Source organism: Hippoglossus stenolepis, chromosome 23 (genome assembly GCF_022539355.2).
Source record: "Hippoglossus stenolepis isolate QCI-W04-F060 chromosome 23, HSTE1.2, whole genome shotgun sequence".
Lineage (NCBI taxonomy): Eukaryota > Metazoa > Chordata > Actinopteri > Pleuronectiformes > Pleuronectidae > Hippoglossus > Hippoglossus stenolepis.
Window position 1 is genome coordinate 16,218,237 of NC_061505.1, and position 25,121 is coordinate 16,243,357.

The 25,121-nt window shown below is 40.3% G+C and overlaps 1 protein-coding gene across 2 annotated transcripts; it reads right to left on the reverse strand.

Annotated features, from left to right (window-relative positions):
* Positions 1-817: 817 nt before the first annotated feature.
* Positions 818-24,118, reverse strand: senp3b (SUMO specific peptidase 3b). 2 transcript variants are annotated; one of them, XM_035148877.2, is made up of 12 exons: positions 23,754-24,118; positions 22,466-22,591; positions 21,192-21,929; positions 20,537-20,650; positions 18,774-18,885; positions 18,082-18,229; positions 15,281-15,328; positions 12,386-12,463; positions 4,304-4,441; positions 3,100-3,183; positions 2,837-2,887; positions 818-2,399 (listed from the first exon to the last, which is right to left on the reverse strand). In XM_035148877.2, exons 2-12 carry the CDS (start codon positions 22,551-22,553, stop codon positions 2,289-2,291), a joined length of 1,710 nt encoding a protein of 569 aa, XP_035004768.2. In that variant the 5' UTR covers positions 22,554-22,591; positions 23,754-24,118; the 3' UTR covers positions 818-2,288. The 2 variants fall into 2 exon arrangements, with proteins under 2 accessions (XP_035004768.2, XP_035004769.2); XM_035148878.2 differs by lacking the exon at positions 23,754-24,118 and adding an exon at positions 23,588-23,732.
* Between the last annotated feature and the right edge of the window lie 1,003 nt (positions 24,119-25,121).

Genomic DNA, 25,121 nt, shown 5'->3' on the forward strand with positions numbered 1-25,121 from the left:
AATAGGAAAACTAAGCAGAGAAAGTTTGTGTCAGAACGAAAGAAGTTCACACAGATACATTACACACATACTACAGATTTTACAGTTGGTTATTATTGGAATTCTATTTATGTTTAGAGTTCTGAGTTTTAAATAGTTCTGAGTTTCTTATTATAGTGGCTGACACCAGTATTGAAATACATGGTCTTGTTTCTGAATTGTAAACGAATCACAACCAGTGCTTTCAAATGGATCTGTCCTTTTGGCAAACATCACATCCACACATCAAACCATCCCCAATCTCCCTCTGTTTTGATCAGTGGTTCACAGGTTTTTTCTTTGCCATGCCAGATTTTACTAGTGTTGTATTAAAGCTTCCTCATCAAGAGGTTTCCCCTAACCTTATACCAAGGCCCTAATGTGTTAGGTGAAGTCTATTGAATATATCAAAAAACATAGCTTTAACAATTTAGCATGAATTATAAATTTTTGCTATCTTCGTCATAATGATGAACTCCTAAGTTGTGGGTCACCTTATAGAGATCTCTGATAAGTCTCTTGCTGGGTTGAATTTAGTTAACAGTGCATCATATTTGTAAATCAATCATGTTTTTAATTAAATTAAAAATCTTTATTTGCTAAGCTACTTGTGACAAAAATAAATAAATGAGTGCAGTATTCTGATCTGAATGTTGGAGTTGTATTGTCATGTGGCATAAATTGGAAACTCTCAAGTAAAATACCTGTATCCCAATTGTGTACATCCAGGACAACATGCAGATAGCATGTAGCCAGCATATACCCATTCAGTAATATCAGTAAAAATTGCACACACATCTCGTTTGCCACGTATTTTAATTTTTAGCAACCATAATGCATTGTAGAAGATATATAAAACTGTCATCTCTGTTGCATCAACTCCTGTTTGAAAAAAAGACAAAAAAAACAAACCAAAACACAGCTATCAACAAATTTGTCTTTCGTTACAAAAAGAAGAGGAGGACACTGTAACTCCAATGTGGACATGCTTCATCTATTGTGTAGCTGTCATGGTCCACACCAAAATGGCTCTTGAACTTTCAAAGACATACTAGCATGAGGATCTCTTCTGTACCTACACCGAAACAACACAAATTTGTAGTCCTCCTTTTAACACCGTTTCTTTAAAGCAATAAGCATATCAACACATTTACTGACAGAGATAAAACACAGAAAAAGATAAACGCTATGTAAAGCTACCCCTTCTTTAGGCCAATGTCAGTCTGGCTTGTTTGGTGGGGGGTGGGGTGGGGGGGTGATCAACAGATGCAGATCTAATCTCCCATGTGCAGATGTTCCACTTGTATGACTGGGAATAAAGATGGTGGCTGAGGGGGTTTCTGGCACAAAGAGTCAATATGTAATGTGTTTCAAGGATTATGTTTTACTACTGGTTTCCCTCAGAAAAAAAAAAGCACCAGGAGAGCTTGTTATGCCATTTTCTGACGTCAAACATGTTTCCATTTTCAGGATCACTTTAAATCCATCTTAACATCTTCTAGAAAATGAATAAGCAAAATATTATACATTGGAAATGTCACGTTGCACTACAGTGGCAAACATTATGTGCTGACTAGAATGCATCATCAACATAACATTGACTGTAGCATGGGGGAGTGTATTTCTACTTTTTCTTCAAAAGACGTTGGCTCAGAGTTTCACACTGAACACTTGGAATGGAACACAACTTGATGTATAGAGTGGATGGATGGAAGGCACGGAAATCCACTGGTACTACTTAACAACAAGCGTACACAGACTGGCTCAAATCTTCTTCACGCCACCTCTGCACTTACTATTTAGGCATCTTCCGTTTTAAGTAGTAGTCAGACTAAGTGTGATTCAGGCCTTCATCTGGGCTGGATTCTTTTAAAAATCCAACCATGATCTTTTTCATGCTCCCATTCAGACAGAAAAATAGATATGGTATACAATAAGATGGAAGATGAGCACATTTCCAAACCGGAAGCTAGTCTTGGCCTCTGTCAACCACAAAGGAATAACCATGGACATGAAATCAGAGGGTTCCAAGGGGGGGGGGGTGAAGGGAAGCAAAGGGAGACAAAAAAGCAAAATAATAACATCACCTACAGTAGAAGTAATTTCTCTGGATATTTGCAGAGAAAAATAAAGTTTTTCAAAAGTTTGTCTTTTTCCAGTCCAATCATTTGCTCATTGTCCTCTTCTTGTTATATCATTGTCCCTCCATCTTGTTGGGGTTAGGGGTGGGAGCATCTGGAGATGGTGGGCTTGGTTTGGGGGGGGGTTGGTCACAGAATGAGCTTGCAGTGACATAGTTCTTTGTACATTTGCCTCCTCAGCCGTGGCATGTCCTGTTGGCCAAAGCCGAATGGCTGCCCTAGTGCCAGACACTTGCAGTACTGCAGGGCGGGTATATGAGGGGGAAAAACAAGTTATAGGCCTGCAGATTAACAGTTTCACAACAAAACATTTTGTCAGTGCATTTACACCACATGCAACATCAGCCCGTAGGTGTGCGTGTGTTCCCCCAGCGCTGAGCGACCAGCTCCATAGATCCTCAAGTTACAGCAACTAACAGCCTACTTCCTGAGTTAGATACACCAGGGTGGGCTGAGTTGACTAAACACACTTAATTAGTTTCAAAGCCATAGCCTCTGTAGTCTTTCTAAGGCTCCCACAGTGGATAGACACAGAAACTGAGACTGCATATGGGCTTGAATCAAGATGGAGATACTGATGAGATAAACAGTGGATCCCCTAACATTGACTTTAAAGCTACAAAAGATTTCACATAAATCTGCATGTGTTAATAGGGGTTAAACGTTGAGAAACTCACCTGTAGCACAAAAGCCCCACAGTCACTGTCATTGTTCTGACGACCCACATTCTGCAACATACAATCCGTAATGTTAGCAAACCATAGCACAGATGCCACACTAATAATATGAACTATGACTCTCAGCATCCACAGCCTACGTTCCCCCACAGAGATCACCAATTTTTGAATTCATTCTTTAGAGGGCTTTGTGTCATGAGAAACCTCAATCTGCGTCAGCGAGTCAAGTTAGGACAAAAAATAAAACTAACAATGCATCTCACCATTTTAAAAAAGCCTTTCCATCCCGTCAAAAAGTCTTGTTGGTCTTTTTTGATGGCCTCTGCTTGCAGATACTTAAAAATGTGCTGTAAACAACAAAAGAATCAATGAAAAGACTATAGAGGTAAAGCAAACAAACAGGTTTCTGTGTGAATTTATGTACAGTGTGTGTGTGTGTGTGTGTGTCTAAAGTGTATAAACTGCCAAATCAATGTATACACGTCAAGTACACGGGTGCTTCTACTTTGAAATGAGTACAGGAAGAGTTGCAAATATTTATGTTGGGACATAAATCAACAGTAAACATTGAAATTGTGGCGATAGATCATTTCCCCAGTTTATTCTGCTGTGAATCTTGCATGGTGTGCAGGGAAAATAGGAGAGACCTCAAATCTCTAGAAGTGCATTATGGCTCAGCGACGTGTGGATGCTCAAACCTGATAACATGGCCCCGAAATGAAAAGCACCGTTCCACGGTGCACATGCAACGCTTATACAGCCAGTGTGGCCTGAGTGTTAAAAGGGCTTTAATTAAAAGAACAGGCCTATTTCACCCACCTAAACCCAGCCGCTGTTAATCAGAAATGTTAATTTTTACAACCCTACCCGCTTGACCTGTAGATCAATCGCAATTCTGCAGGTATAACTGATATCCACACATCACTGCATTTGTCAAAAAACTTACAATCTATCAACATGTCTATTCTTGTTCTGTGTACATGTTCAGGTAATCTAAATTTATTTAAAAAAATAAAGTAATAGACTTCCTTACAAGTAAAATAAGTATGTTCAGCTTTCTTTCAGAAATATGGAATAAAAAAAACAACTGAAAACAACGTTAAAAAAACTCAAAAATTCAAAAATTCCCAAACAGCACCACAAACCCTTGAAACACACAAAACACCCCAAGACCTCTGCAAACACAGGTAAGACCCTGCATGTTAGTATATTATAAACTGGGTTAATCTGACCAAAGGTCAGGATAAAGAAACAGGCTGATGGTCCATGTTAACAGAGCAATAGGAGGTGTGTCAGAATAGACTACACCTGCCTGTTATATGAAGGCAGTCTGCAGCCTGGACACTGCCTAGATGGAAAGTTTAATTTGACGTCACACACTAATACACTATTCACCAAAGAAGTCTCGAGGCATTTTTTTTTAGTTTTCAATAAACTACGAGTACGTGTGTGGAAATCTAGTCCTACCTTCGGGCAGCGTCTGTTGAGGGTCCGCTGAGAGTCGAAATAGGTGATGGCTCGACGAGGAATGTCAACACTGACCAGCGACCAGTGAACCTCGAGGTGGATAGGGATCAACAACAGATCCTTCTGAAAGATGTCCACCTGATACAAGTCGAGTAAGACGAGAAGAGAGGACAGAGAGTAGCAGAAAGAGAAAACATTTGGTTATGTTTAATATTACATACTGCTTCCAACCACTTGAAAGTACAGAAGAAATTGATTAGCTTTCTTTTCCAACAGTGGTGAGCAATTTAATTAACCATGCAGATGAGAAAGAGTTTGTGCAGATGACATGTGGGTCATGATGGAACACTATGGCCTCAGACAGCATAATACTAAAACTAAACCAAGCTACAAGTAAAAACTGAAAATGGCAGGGTAGTAATTTTACCGTGTGTGTATGTGTACAAAATAACAACATTGCATTGATTTTTACTAAACTTGGTGGGAATATTACTTGTAAGGGTATCTCCAGATGATCTAATTCTACCTGCCTTCAGAAAGCTGTATGCTTGTTGATAACCTTCACAGATAACTTTATCTATACAGTTTATGATGAATATTGTCTGCCTGCCAAGGATGGGGAAAAACTTGTCGGGTAAATGTTTTTTAACTGGCCAGAGACACGAGCAGGATTTGTCACAATGCTGCAGATGGCCTTTCTGATGGGTCAACAAGTTTGTGTGAGAGACAATGGGACAAAAAAAGGGTTTTATGGACTCAAACACTTCACCCGCCCTTCTTTCGGTATAGTGGTGAGTAGATGAGTGAATTTCCATTTTTCGGTGAACTGTCCGTTTAAAAGAATCTTGAACTTTTATTACTTTTCTCGGAATCTATTCTTACTTGTATCTCGGTCCCCATCTAGTGTCGGAGTGGTTATCAGAATTCACAGATTTGACTGGTTAAGTGGCGTCACATGAGATGATTTACAATGCTGTAGCCATTTCCAAAAGGTAAAACATGTTTTATACAATTTTTACCAGGTAACATTTTTTGCAGTAGATGAACATTGTTTATCACAAGTTAGTAAGTTAACGTTGCCCAATATGCCATCTTAACTACTAAAAGTCAAAGTGCATCTTCTACGATTTGATTAAAAACATGGCAAGGACTGAAAAAGTTGTTTCATGTTACTTCTCCAAATAAAACATTTTTTTCTTTCAAGATACCCGCTAAATTAATTTATCCAATTTTCCTACAATAGTGTTTCACCCAAACAACTTGAATGAGCCAACAACAAGGGACTGCATTAATGAGAAAATACATTGCCCTCAGAGTTGAGTAATATTAGTTACTTAGTTAATTTTGTTTTCACAAGACAATTGTACACAAGTATACATACAGGTTTTACCTATGTAACATGCTGTTAAAAACAACAATCTGTAGAAATTTTCATATATTTCGGGAGAAAAATCAGTAGGCATTTCTCTCGTTTGATTTTGAAACAAGGTGCGCCATCGCCCCTTCATTTAAAATTTTGTAGTTTGATTGATAGTCTGTCATTGTGTTTTGTGCAGACCCTTTGCCTGGTGTTGTGCTAACCCAAAATTCACTGAGGCTCATTAACCAGGTATTGTCATGCCTTTGTTCACGGTACAATGAGGCCACAAGAGGATATTTAGGCAGCAAAACTGCCCATTTCTTGTTATTTCTCCATCGCTATATGCTTTCAAAAAGGGGTTGCTGCTAATGCTAACAGATTACACCAAGCTGCGTTTGTGAATAAGGGTTTGATGATGCAGAGTCTGACCTGCTAGACATCCTGCCCATGGCCCTTCATGAAGAACATTTAACAATAAATAATAATTTTGCTATAAATAAAATGACCTGGCTGCCGTCAGTCACATGAGTTTGGACCTGAGCTCATCCTGATGTGCCCTCTTCAATGCCCGTCAATGGGGTTTGCAGCAGTGTGCACAATATTTTGTGTATTTCTACATAAATGCAGTAGGCAATGAGCATGCATGGTTGTGTTTATATTGCTGTGTGCACTGCGCAGCCTTTACTAGTAGCGTTAGGCGCCATCTGCCATCTAACCACTGTGCTGCTGCAGCCCGAGGAAGCCTCTACCATGTTTTTTTTTTATTTCTAGAATCTCAGATTAATACAGCCCTCCAGCCGCAGCAACCTCTCCAAAAACCCCACAACAGCAACTTGTAGCTGTACGTTATGTTGGTATATGACAATTTTTCCATGTGCCCGTTTGGAAATTTGAGCACCTGCCCTTCTAAAGGCCTCTGCACGGCCCTGTTAGAACTGATCTTAATAAAAAATCTGCTGATTCATATTTATGTTCCTGGAAAAAACGGGGCATCGCTTCTTCTGCAACAATGAGGTTAAAACACAGCGTTGCGTCATAATCTGCGGAAAGAACTTCTGTCTACAGGAGTGTATGTTTGTGTGTGTTCGTCTCTCTGTAACTCTATTCCGGTCACATGATTGGGTCGGCTCTATTGTCATTATCATTGGCTGTTCCTTTTGTCTGTCAAAACATGGATGGAATGAGTTATCGCAATCGTTTTATCGCCCAGCCTTACATTTTCTCCATTGACATGTTTGAATATTTAAATGGTCTCTCCAAATTTTTGCAATTATTTATTTGGTAAAGTATTGGTATGGAAAAAAATATTAGAGGAATAGAAAATGATGGTTTATTCATCCTGGCCTACATATAAGAAATTAGTTCACATTACTGGGTGATTATTGTGTGATGGTCTGTCACTGACTGACAAAGGAAATAGGTGCATGTTCATTTTATCTTTACCTGAAAAAGACCCTACGGTTGAAACAGTGGTGGTATTAAGCACATAATTAAAACAGGATTAAGAATGTTTTTAAGTGTTCAGTTTTTTAAGGTTCTGAAAGCTTGTGTGTTTGGTATTTTCCTGAGTGAAAAACACATTATAAACTTTCCAAAACTGTTACCATCATTTTCTGATCATGGTGACAATGGTTGTAAACCTGTACCCCTCAGATTTTTATCATACATTGAGAAATGTTGACTTAGTTTGTTCTGTTACTTTTAATTGGTTCCCTGTTATTTGTGTATGAAATATGAATTATTGAAATAAAGCCAATATCCAATACACAATATGCTGTGATGGCCCATTTCACATAGAGTGCATCTTGAGTAAAGTATTGCACACCATATATTTTGCAGTGCAGAATTTTATAACTTTTTTTTTTTTAAATCAACTTTTGCCCATTAAAAAGCAGAATGGCAACCGTTTTGTGGCCAGTGGTGTTTTTGCATTATCAACTACCCAACACAGATTTGCCATTGCTTTTCTTAGAGCCCCTCCGACTGTTTATTAGAGATGTGGGAATTTCTCGATTCTTGGATGAATCGCGACGCGGACTTGGACGACTCTGCATCGATGCAGTGACAGAACATAATCGATTCATGTTTTCAGCTACCGTCATTGCTTTAAGGATGTCCCACCGCTGAATAATTATAACCAGCGCTGCTTCAGGACAGACGCACATTAAAAAGGTCCGGTCGTCCTGCGTCACTCTGTCGGAGTCTGTTTCCGCCTCACTCCCCCTCTGAACTGCGCTCACTTTACACTTTAACAATAAACACCACGACTGATCACAAGTTATTAGGACACGTACAGGACTGACGTTTACTTTTTGTTGATTTGATTCGCTCTAGAGTTTATGAGACAAATGTAACGTAACGTGATCAAAAAGTCAGGACATCAGTGTTAAAGTGAGCAGAAAGATCCCTAGTCATGATTCAACATCATCGATAAATAATTAAAGACATGTGATTATCAGTTTGTGTGTGAAGAGAGACAGAGACGAACACACACACACACACACACTCCTGCAGACAGAAGATCTTCCCGCAGATTACGACGTGACACAGTGTTTTAACTTCTTTGTTGCAGAAGAAGCAACGACCTGTTTATCCAGAAACATAAATTCAGCAGGTTTTTATAAAGATCAGTTGTGAGTGATTAGAAAACAGAGGAGCAGAGTCACCTGTTGACCTGCGGAGTAACGCTCCTCAGTGCAGTGGTGCTGCCAAGGTGGGCCAGGCGGGGCCACCTTGATACAGTAAAGGCTATATTCTGTTTGTCCTTTTAAGCCTTAGGTGCAGCACACAAGTATAAACTGAACGAATGTCAAATCAGTGTGGAGAGCACTGACCACTGTCATAAACTTACTGTTGTAGTCTGATTTTTGATTTTTTAAATTGCAGCACATTTGTAATAACATTAACCATCTATAATATTTTTAAAGCATTTTCTAAATAAAAACAGAGTCCATGTTCGTCCGACTGATTTTATTAATTGATGAAAAAGCAGCCATGTGCAGTAATCTAGGAAACTGTGGATGCGATACATTGAAATGCATCGATGTGAATCGAATCGTTGACAGCTGAATTGTAATCGAATCGTGAGGCTAGTGAAGATGCACACCTCTACTGTTTAGTACGTTTGTCATGTTGCACTGTACCTGCTGTTCTTTTTGTCGCTGTGATCTGTTGACCAAACTTCAGTTAACTGGTGCACCGAAAAGGCATGATAATGAAGTTCGTTTTAAATAGGAAAATTATGGCAACAAAGTGACATCTAATAATATTGAATAGTTTTAAAGTGCTGTGATGCAATTTAAAACTGTAATTTTCAAACACGTATTGAATGTAGAGGTAAATAAGGAGATCACTGTAAAGCAACAATGTGTGACTCCAAATCAATTTCTTGCAGATAATTAGTAAATCTAAATCACCAATACAGTTATTAAATATAAATTAATATTATGCAGATAAATGGTACATCTAAATTAATTGGACCCAGATAATTAGGAAATGTTAATGTTTTCCTTGTGAAATTGATTGTGATTTACCAAATCCTACAAATGTTTTGGTCGAGATTTAGTTAATTTATTCCATACTTTTTAATTAAATGTAACATTTTGAACATTCTGTAGCAAGCCTTGAAATCACAGCTTTCCTACTTTTTTGTATGAACTGGCTGCGGCTGGAATTGATTAGAATGATATCAGGTAAAAGTGAAAAAAAGGTATTGATGTTATTGGTTTATTCCATGTAGTAATATTTCGACATTAACTTACAAATATTTTGTGTGACTTCCACACCCCCAGTGATTGTTGACATTAAAACGCATCCTGAATGCACGTCCTTATGATCAGATTTCACTCCCAGCTATATATGCAAACAAATGTACGTAATTTGTACTCGTGAACACCAAATTAATATTTTATCTCGTCTGAGTTTACAGATGTGTCCGATGAAACTGCGTTTGTGTGCGTGTGTCTGTGTGGGTCAGCACACGCACAAGAGAGACTGAGTGGAGCAGACTGAGTAGAACTGCTGATTCCTCACACTGAAACATTGAGTTGTGAGTGAGCACCGCAGCGAGTGGCAGCTTGACACAGTAGCTCTGTCTCCTACTTTAACTAAGCTAGACCTGGAAGACATCCTGCATCGTCCCTGTGCCAAAGAAAGGACGTATCCGTGCTCCCAGTGACTTCAGACCTGTGGCTTTAACGTCACGTCATGAAAACCTTCAAGAGGATCATCCTACAGCACCTCAGGCCACTGATACATGACCACCTGGTTTCACTATAGTTTGCATAGCAGACTATAATTGGGGTGATGCCATCATCTCCCTGGATCACAGGGCATACTGTACACACACCCTGAGAGGCCACAGAGCACCATGAGGATTATATTCTTAAAATGTTCCAGTGTGTTTAACACCGTTCAGCGACTCAGGTCAGCCCCAGAAGCTCTCTGACATGGATCACAGACTACCTCACTGACAGGATTCAGTATGTCAGGCTGCAGGCCTGCTAGTCAGATGTGATTGTGAACAACACTGGTACACCCCAGGGAACTGTCCTGTCACAATTTCTATTCACCCTTTATACCTTAAACATCTACTACAACATCAATAAAATTGTATTTGTATGGCCCATATTCACAAATCACAATTTGTCTCATAGGGCTTTAACAAGGTGTGACATCCTCTACCCTTAACCCTCTGACCCCTTAACTCCTTTAACATAGGAACTTGCCACCTACAAAAGATCTTTGACAAATCCTCCGTTGTCGGCTGCATCACAGTTGGAGGAGAATAGTGAGAGACCTGGTCGGGAGTTTTGTTTTATGGTGTGGCAGAAAACCCCTGCAGTTCAACATCAGTAAAACCAAGGAGCTGGTGGTGAACCTCCGATACAGACGGAGATCCCCGACACCTTTTGTGATTAATGGCGAAGGGGAGGAGATGGTGGACACTAAGTTTCAGGCAGTGCATCTAAAAAACAAACTGGACTGGTCGGACATCACTGAGGCTCTAAACAGGAAGGGACACAACAGGATGTTCTTTCTGAGAAGGCTCAGGTCTTTTAACATGTGCAATCAGCTGCTACAAATGTTTTACTGTTCTGTTGTGGCCAGTGTCATTTTCTTTGCTGTGGTGTGCTGGGGGTGGGGGTGGGGGTGGGGGGTGGTGGCAACAAGCCAGCGAGGAAGGCCAGCTCTGTAATGAGGATGGAACTTGACAGTGTTGAGGCAGTGACTAAAAAGATGAGGAAACCAGAAGCCATTATGGACAATCCTTCTCATTCCTTCTCAGCTGAACTGAGGCAGCACAGGAGCATATTGAGCCAAGTGCCTCAAAGCGCTTGGGGGGGGGGTTTCCATTGTTTCATCAGCCATGCATAACGCCACAGCACCCTGTCAAACAATAAAATCTATAATCCTAGAAAGAACGGCTGCACATTTTGTATAGGAATGCACCGATCCAATATTATTATCCGATATTGACTAAACAGCTAGATCGGGTATCGGATAATGGGGCTTATCTATTCACGTCAATTCTATGTTGGCGATGCATGCTACGTCATGCTTCAGCCGCACGCGCAGCATGCCGGTAGACTTGATTCACAACAACACGGAGCCAGTCAAAGAGTCAGCAGTATGGAGGTATTTCACGCTTGCTACGCTAACAGGTTTGACGGCTACTTGCAATATATGCAAAGGAGATGTTGCGAGGGGTGGCGGTGGCACTGCAAAAATGCAACATAACAAACTTAATCAAGCACCTCCAGAAGCATCATGCTAAAGAGCACGCCAAGTTCCTGCAGTTGAACAAAACAAAAGAAGGAGACAATATGACGAAGCAGTCAACTTTGGCGAAAGAACTGCAAAGACGTGAGAAAATTCCAACGGACAGCGTGAAAGCGACAAAAACAACGTCATTCATTCATGTTTTGGATGTGCAACCCCCGTCTGTCGCTGAAAACGAAGGCTCCGTCACCTACTTGAACAGCTGGAATCAAGGTACAGTTTACCGTCGAGAAAATATTTTCTGTACAAGAAAGTGTGCAAACAGACATATCAGAAGTGTACAGAAGATGTAAAAGCAATGAGCTTCACCACAGATATCTCGAGCTCGGACATGTGGGCCATGCTGATTTAGGTTTAACTGTCCACTGGTTGGACACGAAATTGGACGCCTCACAGTGCGATGCTCCAAGCAAAAAACTTCCATAGAACACACACCAGTGACTCATTTTCAACTGCCAAAGGAAATGGTTTATCAGTGGCATATTCCATTGACTAAAGTGCACGTCATTTTAGGGACAATGCTAGCAACATGAAACAGGCCATGGACAACATGGGAGTGCTGCTTTGTTCATACATTGCAGCTCGTAATCACAACAGAGTGAGTGATGCCACTGCTATATCTTATATTGGTTTTTGAATGACTGTTTGCACTTAATGTTTACAAAGAAGTTTGATTACTGTTCAGTTTGTATGTTTGACCAAGTTAGTTCAGCTCCTTGTTTATTCTCAGTTTCATCTGCTATATTTTATATTGGATTTTGAGTTCCTGTTAGTACTAAATGTTTACAAAGAAGTTTGATTCCTGTTTATTTTGAGACAGATTTCACTGCTTAGCAAACAGGGGGGTAAACTTCTGCTTGTTTGGCCACTTAATGACAAGATGGTCTAGGAGAGCATCCCAACAACTTAATTGAAGACTTTTCAAAGAAGGAAACACTTACGTTTTTTGTCCACCGTTTGACGCCATCATATCCTTTTGTCCTTAGTTTATCATAAAAGAAGCTGTTGAAAAAGTGAACCTGAGGAAGACAGAAATGAACAATTATGCCTGATGAGTCAACAAAATGTGTGATCATCGTGGACTCCCAATTGTGAACACGTTTATGTTAAGGGCAAATGTGAACAATATTTTGAGATGGTATTCCTCAAATAAATAAAACATGATGAATTACTTTTAAATCCTAATCCAAGTACACACATGTCCACGATGTCACTATGTTTGTGTGTTGAATGATTGTTCAAACAGTGGAAACACAAGCCAGGATGGTTTGAGTGAGTTTTGTTCTTCTCCTGTTGACTTTGTATTAAGTGTGTATTGCGAATATTTAATGATTTTGAATGGAGTTTGGTGGGTTTGGCAAATGTGCCAAAGAGTCTCATTTTGGTTTAAAAGGGAAGGAAAAAGGTATATCACTATAGGGATCATTTTCATAATGCTAGATGAGACATTTATTATTCAATTAGTCAATTATTATGTAGGCTTGGCCTGTTCTGCAGGCGTACACCCAATGTTTGATTCTGGTATGTACTGTATAGCCTATATGAAGAGATTTCATGAACACAGATTAAGATCAATCCAGGAAAGAAGATTCAAATGGTTCAAATTGGTCCAGTTCTATGGGCTGCAGCTTCATGTCTGTGAAATTACCTCAATTGTCCATTTTGACTCATTGGGCTTTCTCTTTTTCAAGATGAATATAAGAATTGAAGAGGGAAGATCCTGGAGGAATACCAGTTAGACTTCTTGGTACTGATCGGAGCATAGCTAAATGGCAGCACTATCGCTCTCCTCAACAAGTTGATGTCTACTGGCCCTGTGTGTTCATGTGGATATTTGGGCCTGTTTGAGAGTTGGGTGGGGTGGGGGGAAAAAATGGATCACTTAAGTAATTCCACACGGCATTACAGAAAAGGGTCAGTGTTGAGCTGAGGTCTGTCTGTCTGCCTGCTGAGTATTGTATGTGTGCCTCATGAACGCACACAGGGAAAATGATATCTACTGCTTTCAGACATGCACTGAACTCCGAAGATCCTCCGGACTTTCTCTGCAGGGGCTGTATGTCTGAACGCAAATGTCCGGGTGAGAGTATTAACTCTGCACAAAGTGTCATACACGTCGAGACGACGCCTGTGTTGATGTGCTATAAACAAAAACGTGTGATCTCTGCGGCAAAATTAGTACCTTCAGTCCTGCCCCTTGCCTGAATGCTCTGGAGAATTTATTGCTGTTGAGAATGCTTTTGAGCAGAGAATCTCACGCTGTGTTGTTCATGTGTGAAAGGCAAACTCTGGAGAAAGTAGGGACCCAATTCTAAGGAGTTCCACCAGAGGTCATGTCTGAAAACAGCTTATGAGAGATAGCGAGTGATTGTGTGTAGTGAATGACGTTGTGTGCTGGGGAGGGAGGTAAAGAGTGTTTGTACGAGTGTTTTTTCCCAGCCAAGGACCCCCTACAAGATATTGCAGGGATCCCCTCAAGATCCCTTGGAATAATTTGACACATGTACTTAGTTGTGTGGGGAAAAAAACTTAGGAAATGTCTTAGAAAGATATAAGACAATATGGAGTCCAATAAGTTAGACAAATTTGGAGGTGTCGGATAAAGCTAGTTTGACGCAAACATTTTTGTAACTTTTTAAGTTTGCTATTCAGAAGAAGTATCTGCTGATGTGAACCATGCCTCAGAAAAAGGGGATCTCAGACAACCTACGATCAAGAGTAGTTAACTGGCATGAAGCTGGAAAGGGTTACAAAGTCTTCTCAGAGACTTTAGATTTCCATCAGTCTACAGTTAGGCAAATTGTTGATAAATGGAGACGATATGGTACAGTGGTTAGTCTCCCTACAAGTGGCCAAGTTGACTCCAAAGGCACGTTGCAGAATCCTCAATGAGGTAAAGAAGAACACTGGAGTAACACTTTGGAAGCCTGAAGGAATTATTGAAACTGGCTAACATCTCTGTTCAGGAGCCAACCATACACTAAACCTTAAATAAGCAGGGTGTCCATGGCAGAACATCGAGAAGAAAGCCGCTGCTCTCCAAAAAAAACATTGCTGCACGCCTGAAGTTTGCACAAGAGCACCATGACAATCTACACTGCCGGGGAAACATTTTGTGGACTGATGAAACTTAAGTCGAATTATTTGGATAGAGAACACACACACACACACACACACACACACACACACACACACACACACACACACACACACACACACACACACACACACACACACACACACACACACACACACACACACACACACACACACACACACACACACACACACACACACACACACACACACCAGCTTAAACAATGTAAATCCACCTTTTGGAGTTGCCTAGTCAGAGCCCAGACCTAGACCCAATAGAGGTGCTGTGGAATGACCTCAGCTGAGCTGAAGCAGTTTAGTGAGGAAGAATGGTAACAAATTCCTTCTGAAGCATTTGATTGCAGTTTTTGGTTGTAGTCTATTATCCTGGACAAAACAATTCCCACCTGATGCACACAACTGATTGCAAGAGCCTCTAAGAGAATCAAGTTTGGATACCAAATTATAAATTGAATAGAAATAGATTCGACACCCCAACCTTATTCAGTAACTTGTGCAACGTGGGCATAAACACGTAGGAAGCTTAATGTAATCAGATTTGGTTTTAACCATGTTTAACAAACCAATCACATCCAGATCTATGGCAATTTGTAAAACAGACTCCCCCTCGAGGACTCGAAGAAAGAAACCTGGGCTTCAAACTTTATTATTTTTTTTTACTTGTTTCACAGAGTTGTTTCTGTGTAAAATCAGTAGTTGGTACATTATTATTTCCTTACCCTCTCTGGCACAGAATCCATGACCAGGTCACCATACATGTTCATAACCTAAAAAAACAAAAAAATTGAAGATGACATATGTAAACAAACATCTTTAAGAAGGATACAGGACATTCTCTGATCAGTGAATAACTTCTGTCTGAGATCAACAATAACACTGCTCTTAGCACAAAGAAAAGAAAGTGCTGCAATGGCAGAGTTTCTCATGTGTAAGCAGTCTGCCACCCAGTCCGATGAATTTTTTTTTCATTTATTCGGGCAGAGAGGTAAGTTTTCTTAGAATACTGGGGTTTTAAAAGTATTTATATCATTGTAACCATTACAAAACTTCAAAAAGGTTGAAGTAATTACACCCAGGGTTGTGTCTCAAGATACTTTTCTCAAGGAAGAAACTGAACATCAACTTACACATAGGACAGACAGGCAACATGAGGGCCATCCAATGTACAATCATTTTGAACATTACACTTCCACCACCGTGTTTGGCTGTTGGTATTATGTTCTTAATGTGTAATGCTGTGTTTGCTTTATGTCACATGTAATGACGTTGATGGCATTTGTAACACATGAGACACAAAAATTTAATTTTTTTTATCTCCCAGTGAAAAACCAGTGACCTGCACGTAGAAGACACTGACGAAGATGTCAAAAGAGTTTAGGGTAATAAGAGCTGATGACGGTGTTGAGGTGCTGTAAACAAAAATCACGTGATCTTCGCAGCGGAGTTAATACATCACTTCCTGCCTCTGTCTGCTCCACCTCTAGTCTGAATAATGCGGAGGATTTGATGCTGTTGTGAACACGTCCGTGCCGAAAACCTCCCGCTGTGTTGTGCATGTGTGAGTTGAATGGCTGCCGTGTGAAAATGGTCTATGCTGTGCCTTGTGTAGCTCATGTGACGTTGTCGTCTCCTCTCTGGTGTAAACCTTCGAAAGCGGGGAAGGCAAACACTACAAATGATACAGCAGAGAAAAGGGCAGAGGCAGAGCCTATGAGAAGTAGTACGTTTGTCATATGAAGCTGTTCTAGCCCAGGCCTAATTAGCTCCTGTTTGTCTGTGAATGTGTTTCTCTGTCTACAGGTGTGCACCTCTGGGTCTCCTCCCAAGAGACAGATTCATGGGCTTTGCCGAAGGACCTGTTGTGTCCTTATTGGTTCCAAATCCAATTTACTGTAATTAAAAATCTAATTAAAAATCACCTGGTTAACGTTTCTTGTGATTGTATCTATATTTTATTGTGGAAAAGTTATACACAATAAAATATACTACAGTCACAAGATTTTGTGGGTGGGGTTTCTCATCATAGATATATACATATAAGTCAGTTGAATTACTATAATTCCAGTTGAGAACCCCCATTCTGACATTAAACATTAAAAGATATCTTATACTCATAATTAAGTTGCAGATGTCTGTAATACATATAGAAACAGCATTATACAAAAAGACAAATTTGCTTATTGAATAAACTGCTGGAAAAGTTCAAATGTAGCTTTTTATCTATTAATAATAGATTAATCGAAGTAATAGTCAACAGAATAATCAATTATCTTCTAATAGTTCTAACCATGGTTCCCTGGAGTACTAGGGGCCTAATTTATAAAAACAGTGCATAGGATTAATACTAAAAGAGTACAAAAGCGTGTGCGCACAAAAGCCGAAAATCCACAAGCCAAAAAATAATCTGATTTATAAAACCCATGTGCATGCACACCTGAATGCAATGTTTCCTTTATCACAGTAAACCTGGAAAAGTGCATAGATGGATCTGGAGGGTTAAGGGCAGAGGATATCACACCTTGTTAAAGCCCTATGAGACAAATTGTGATTTGTGAATATGGGCTATACAAATAAAATTTGATTGATTGATCTGCCTTATAACCCACCCTCTACATGCCCACATTCAGCCATAAATGGTCAATGCAAAGCACCTCATGAATATTAAATGACCCAAATGATCAATGGGTTTCTATGGTGAATCATTTCATCAAGCTAGAAGAAGCGCATCTTTTCTGACACAGAGGAGCTTGTGAGTGAGGTGGAGGCGAAGAACGACAGATTGTTTGGTGACTACGGCAGTGATATCACTAATGAAATAAATGACACGGAGTGTAACATGCTACTGCTGCGGTAAATGCAGAGAGTGAGTTTGCAGCATTATTGCTTTTTGAGACCTTTCAGCCTACTGCAAGCTTTCAGAGATCCAAAGAGGAAAGTCTTAGTTTTTGCAGTATCAACAGTGGAACTAAATAACTAAAGCAGTGGCGTTATTGCTGTGTTACCTGTGGGTCCCATTGTCAGTGAAATAAAGAAGAAATTATCTGATTTAAAGTTGTTTTTTTTAAAAGATGCCGCTACAAAATCTCACATAGGATCAGATCATCTCAAATGTGGGAGTGTTTTTGACAGAGACTAAAGAAGTGAAAATTGGAAATGCCTTATGAAGATAATGGAATTGAACCATTGTTGCACTGTGCGCCAGCATAGTTGTGCAGGCAAGGTATGGTAAGGTATTCCTGGATGATAAAATTGTGGAGCTGATTGGTCAACTAAATATGGTCTGAAAAACACATGTTCCAAGATATTAGATCGGCATCGCGATGTTTCACTGCATACATTGTCATATGCGATAAGTTGACATCGCCCAACCCTAATTATAATAGAAAAAGTAAGCAAAGCTTGATTCTGATGTTTTTCATTGACGAATTGGGTTTCACTAAAGCTTTTTACTGTGACAAGTAAAATGTCGTACATGAAAACAGTTTATTGTATTAAGAGTTACAAGTCTGTCATGCCTCACCTGGTCGTTGAGCCAGTTCTGTCCATACAGAGTGCCCAGGTCGTCCATAGTCAGAACGTGGCGTTTGTAGTTGACTCGAAATGTTTTAGCCAATGCTGATCCTGATGAACGCTGGAAGGACTGTATTAGGTGCTGAACCAATGCTTTCCTAATGAACAAATCAAACATGAAGTCATATTAGAAGGGGAAAAAATATACCCATTATTTTAATTTATCCTCTGGATTATGTAACAAATGTCATGAATTGTGAAATGGATCAAACTACAGTGTCAATGGACCAGACCTTGGATTGTAACTAACTAAGTCTTATTTGTTCACTTCAAACATCATTATGGGTAATCACAATGTATGCATTTGGCCTGAATAAAGTTTTCTGATGATTACTGTGGTTAACATTGATGATTCACTGAGTGGAAAATTTAAATAATAATAAAAAAGATTTATTAGAACTCTACATGACATTTGAAGAGCCTCCTGTACAACCTAACAGCGGTTCAGTCACACTATTCTTTGCAACCCAACTCTTACTTGTTACAGTCTTGTCAGGAACCAAAACAGACAAACAGAAATTATGACAGCAGAGTTACAGTAGAGGGTATCATAAAAGCTAAGCTTTATCTATATACAATTCCTCCATTACCTACAAACCATATCATCAAACACTAAAGTAGCCACCAAACACTGTGTCTGACCTGTTCGGCTGTGAGAAGCTCTCACTGAAGATGTCTTGAAGCTTCTCCACGATGTCATCCACATGGATGGGGATCAAACTGCCGTACTGCTGTAGAGACTCCTCGAGAATACCTTGAGACAGAGGAGTCATAAGACAAAACAATTGTCTTCACAAAAATCCGGACATATATATATACTATGGTGTCCATGCAAGTGGAACAATGTTTTCTTTAGAATATTTCTGTAGTTTTTGCGTATAATTCCAGTTTCAAATTAGGAAAAAAAAGGAGCAAAAATTTAAAATATTGGGGCTCATGCAAGATCATACGTGTTCTTATCCTAAAATTCTTAAGGGTTGTTTGTGAGAACATGACATGTCAGATTCAAACATTTCTACCTTCAGAAAAGAGTGTAGATGACCTGCATAAGCATGATGAATGCCACCTTCACGCGTTTGAGCAGATGGCAAATTAGGATAATTAATGCCTCAATAATACCATATAAGGCTATGCTTCCTGCCTCATGTCAAGAAGTGTTCATTCATGAAATTGTCATGAAAGTGTAAAAAGAGCTTTAAAAGTTCAGAGATTCCCGACGCATTCCAACTTGTGTTGGCGGAACTGTGGAACACGTGCTGCCAATCACACACATATATTCTGGCTCTGCCCTAAGTTAAACACATACTGGAGAGAAGTCTTTGATACACCATCCTCTCTGAAAAGCATATATAGCACCTATGATACTACATTCAGGAGTGGACAATTACTATTTCTGCATCCCTTGTTTTTTTTTGTTTTAATTTAATTATTTATGTATGTAATCAATCATTTATTCTTATTCCCCCTCTTTTTCTCTTGGACTGAGCACTATCTGATGTTTGTTGTTCTTTCTATGCATTGCACACTGTACCTGGATATCATGTATACAAAATGGACAAAGAAAGTAACTGTCTGAAAATGCATGTTGTTTTGTTGTTGAAAACTAAATTAAAAAAAAAAAAGGTAAAAAAATAAAAGCTCAGAGATTGATGTCCTACTTTCACAAATCCAGAGAGCAAAGTTGATCATTTTTAGCAGCATCAGCAGTGGTACTAAGAAACCAACTATAGCAGCACTGTTAATGTTGTGTCACCTGTCACTGAAAAAAAGAACTGGCTTGATATGAAAATGCTTGAAAAAAAAACAAAACATTTTTGTTGAAGTTCAAGGGGGGAGGTCTGTCATTGATCTGGATGAAAAATATGTGCAATAATATGTGATGCTGCACTGGCATGTTTTCTGCTGTTCCTGGATTAGGCAGTGGAACACCCTCATTCACTGCAATATTACACAATTCCCACCTCCTACTCCTATCACATCTGGTTAGTTTGTACTGCAAGGAAATCTAAAAATATTTGAAAAAAAATCAGTGAAGTTGGCAAGCTCTGCTGAATCATTTTTAGATGTAACTAAAGACTACATCTCTTCATACTAACAGTTCATTCATGAGACCCATTGTCTCTCTTGACAATTTTCTGGATCTACACCAGATGTAGATAATGATCCACTAACCATACTTTAAAGCAAAGCGAACAGGGAAACAAAAGGGGAGCTAAATGAAAAGTGTGACCAAGACAGATGTGACATTAACAGCTTACTTATCATCTGACGGCCATAGGAAATTAGGCTACACCAACAGCTTTTGTATTTCAGAGTGATTCACAAAGCTAAGACAAAATCTTGTTAGACATAGCACAGCAGATTTATTTGGCGGTGAACACAAGCTAAAACTCTCAGTTCCATACCTGTCACACAGCTCATGTGTTCTTCGTTAAGGGCCAGCTCCAAAGGTTTGACCTCAGCTTCCCTTCTCCCCCTGTCCTCTTGGTTGTCTGGAGAGCGCCCATTTATTTGGTGATCTGCCAGAGAAAAGAAAATACATTTTATATTCCCTGTGCAGATTCGTAGACTCAAATCTCTCACACACACACACACACACACACACACACACACACACACACACACACACACACACACACACACACACACACACACACACACACACACACACACACACACACACGCACACGCACACACACACACACACACACGCACGCACACGCACACGCACACACACACACACACACCTTTTGAATGCATTCAGTGCTTGTCTTCATTATTTATTGTGCAATTATTTCCTTGTGCAAATTACTGCTCTTTTGTGCAAATATTGCATGCTATGCAAAATACTTTGCCAATCCAGAAGTAACACAGAAACTGAGAGGACCTCCGTTACGTGTTTTCTGTTAGTATACAACAATTATTAAAAACAGGTCAATGAAACAGAATGACGTTTAGCTGCTTTTGTCTTTTCCTTGTCCTATGAAAAATATAGAACTGTGCCATCTTTATATTCATCAACAAGTCTCGTTAAGAAGTAAATGTGGTGTACGTCAGTACCTTTGTCAGACTCTTTGAACCGCTCATTGTTGCTGTCATCCTCTCCATCTGTGTAGGGGGATTGTTGATACCTTTTTATCCTCCTCTGTTTTCCATACAGTTTGTAGCTTTTCCCCTTCCGACTCCACTGATGCCCTAGAAAGCATATCCACTGAGCACGCTGGCGCCAGCTCTTCCAGTGCTGACTTAGCCGAAATTGAAGACCTCCATGAGATCGCAAACGCTGCCAGCGCCTGAACCTCCTCAGAGCCCTGTACCTGCTGAGGTGGGGCCTGATCAAGCCCCCTACTTCGGTGTGGGAGAGAGTATCCTCTACATTGACAACACCACCTTCTTCTGCCTTCTGTTGTGGTCCATAATGTTGAAGTTGTTGTGAATTAGAGTGCTGGGTGGACTGAAAGGGAAAGTCGGGGATCTCCCACTGCACCTCTGCTTGGTCTCCTCCCTCTTCCACCTCCTCTTCTTCTTCTTCTTCTTCTTCTTCTTCGTCTTCCTCCTCAATGTTATCCCAATCTTTGCCTTCAAACTCACCCTTGTCCTCCCCATCCAGATAGTTTTCTTCTTCCTCGTCACCTATTGGCTCAATCCCACCCTCCTCATCCTCCTCCTCCTCCTCCTCCTCATCATCGACATACTCGCGTGTCCATACTTTCTCTTTCTGCCCCAGTCTGAGGTGCATGGGACTCTGTACACTGTGACCTGACACTGGGACTATGAGGTGGTCTCCAGGAATCCCACCTAAACACCAACATAAACAGTGATTAATTTTTTTCAACTGTGTACAACCATGTGCAGTCTTGACACAAACAACTTGTTTTTTTCCTTCAGATCTACACTTTCAAGACAATTTGTTATTGGTCGACTCTGTGTGATAGTTGGAATGTATAGTACAACAACTCATTAATTCAGTGCTATTTAACTGATGGTGGGGATTTACTGAAATGATTTATGTCTGGCATCTGCTGTATGCTGTACCTTCTAACTGTTGATGAGGTTTTCTATTACTCATCATAGGATATACTTGCTGCTAACCAACACTGAACTGCACTTCACTTGGAAGAGGATTAAATACAAATGTAAGTATTGCTAGTGCCTGCTCCAAACAACAGAACTGCAGAAATAAATGCTTGTAAAGTGCTTCCAAATATGCTTTATGTGAAGGTACTCGCGGTCACTTATAACCTGTACTTGACACATTTGCACAAGCATTATTCTTAATTATACAAACCTAACTAGAAGGTAAACATATTATTAAGCAGAGGTGAAATGCCTACCTCCCCCTGTATCATCCTGCCCCACAGCCGTAAGACCCAGGTCGCCTTGCCAGCAGTTCTGGGCCAGGCTACCGCCACTGTCTCGCATTATCCACGGACAACCCACGACCTGCGCCAGCTCGTCACCTACAACCACAACAAAAAAAATCAAACAGTTTACAGTGTGGCAGTAATAGTATTGACATCTCACAAATTAGATTCGAAAAACTGAATTTTGTTGCAAGTTCGGGAAAATGATCCGGACAAGCTTTGCTGTCACAGCAGGGTCTGTCAAGAGCTCGGCCAGCTTTGTGAAAACCACCTGAGTCGATGTCAGAGGAAGACACTTCACTTTATATTTCTAGTTATATCGGACTGACAGAAGATTACTATGAACACAGCAGCTGCACAGTGCCCCAGTCTCCCTCCATACACGATTCAACCTCGAGACAACTGTGAGAAGACCCATGTCCAATTGTAGATGCAACCCCAAGCTGGACAGGTACTAATGGTACTAATCCCGCAATATTGACTGAGCTACACCGGCAAGTCCATTTTCAAAACACACGGTCATGTAACTGGCACCCTTTTTTTTTCTCCAATGAAATACACAGTAGCTCTAATGACTAAAGGTCTTTTAACAGACCACGTGTGCGTGTTTCATTTCATTAAACCCACAGGATCTGTTGTAACAGTTGTAAAACCCTCCTGGTATTGTTAGATAATGAGAATAGAGTGCAACAACATCGTTGCCATGTGCACCTAGTCAAGAGTGCGGATGTGCAACTTAGCTTGCTAGCTACACTGACTCGATTTACGGTACCAACGCTCGGCTGCGCGAATAAAAGGAGCAGTGGGATTAAATCGCAAATATAATAGTAAATCGTTAGCTGGGAGTGGTTGCGTGTCCAATAGAAAACCTTCCAGAGCAGCTGCTACGTGGTGAGAACCATTCTTACCGATGCAGGGGGCAGTCCTCACCAGGGCTAGCTTGTGCGCGGTGAGCATTAGCCAAAACAACGTCACGGTTCTACCACTTAAACCGCCATAAAAACCCCACCGGTTGAAAACATCACATTGCCGGTCACTATAGAAAGTTGAAACCACCGCACCACCATTACGAAGAATCCGAAATAACCAGACCTAATCAGTAATTTGTTGTCCATCCGAGCTAACACGTTAGCTTGTTAGCCATGTTGTCGTCAGCTAGCAGAGCGTTACTTAGGCAGATACCATATTAGCAACAACAAAATCCAATTCCTGGCTCGTGTGCTCCTTGCATAGCGAAGTGTTGCATTGGCGTGCTTACCGTTAGCCTGCAGGTTTATACGAGTGAGTCCAGTTGCTTCGGACTGGAAGTTGGGCGTGTTTAATGCTGGGTCGGGATGGAACCAAAACAAATGCTAATTGTTGTAAAACCCAATTCAATGAAGTCAGGTGTGGAGCGGCTAGATGTCACCTCCCTGCGAACTTTGATTTCATTTAGGTCTTCCGGTTCAGCGAAAACACGTAAATACGAATCAGCGACGGCGGATCCCTGTCGAAGGCATACGTGAAATGGACAGGGACAATTTGTTTCAATTCGGTTTAAAATGTCTGTACGGAGACCAATGGTGGCGGAGCCCCGGACCGCTGGCTGCTTTTTCGCTCTTTCAACTCCGTCGCGTAAGGATTGCGTCACACCGACTATGCTTTTTAAGGGTAGCCTTTCATTTTGGACCCTCGCCTATAGTCTATTACGAAACACAAATCAAACAATTAAGATTGAACGAAACCAAACAAATTGGCCTCCAGTATTTGGAGTTAAATAAAGGTGAGCGGTTTAAATACAGGGTTCATTTGTATCTTTCCTTCTGATTTGGCTTTGTTGGGTTAGTCAGATTTGGTTATGGTTCATTGATTTCATATGATACAATGAACCATGCATTCACTTTGCATACACTTGCATTCTCCCAAAAAAACTGGGATGTGGTGATGAGCCCCTGAAAGCTCTACTACAGGAGTTAATCGTCTTATGTGTTTTGGGCAGTATACAGGCTATTAGACGTACTACTTCCCCCTGCAGAATAGAAATCAACCACGTTTCATATTTTTTTGTATATTGATCTATACCCTGCAGTAATTGTTTTTGTAAACAGAAGATAACTATTATTTTGGCCAAAGAACAAATCAACAGAATAACACCTTGGTTTGACAAACTCTTATAAATCCTTTTCTCTCTGTGTAATAAGTGCCACATTCTAGAAAAAACATGCTTGACTGTAGAACTTCCATATTTGAACATTCCAGTTGGATGTTTTCCTGCAAATACTGATTTAACCAACAGAACATACTTTGTCTTGGTCTGGTATTCTCTGTCCACCACAAAGTCCAGAAAACTGTTGTGAAAACAGATTCCATGTGACACACTGATCATGTAAGCTGTAGCCTACCACATACACCCAGCGTCCTCCTTTCTCACTCTCTGGGTTCTTCAAACCATCAGAATAATTTTAAAATAATTTCCCCTTACTTTAAGAATCTGTCACACTTGCAAGGTTATCGTGTAGAAAGGTTAAATGAATGTCTGATTCTTGCATTTGCCTTAAAAAGAATACATACTCAGTCTGCATGATTTACTATGCTTTCCTGCTCTATTCTCTGTTTTCTGGTCACCTTGAGAAATTATCTGGTTTTG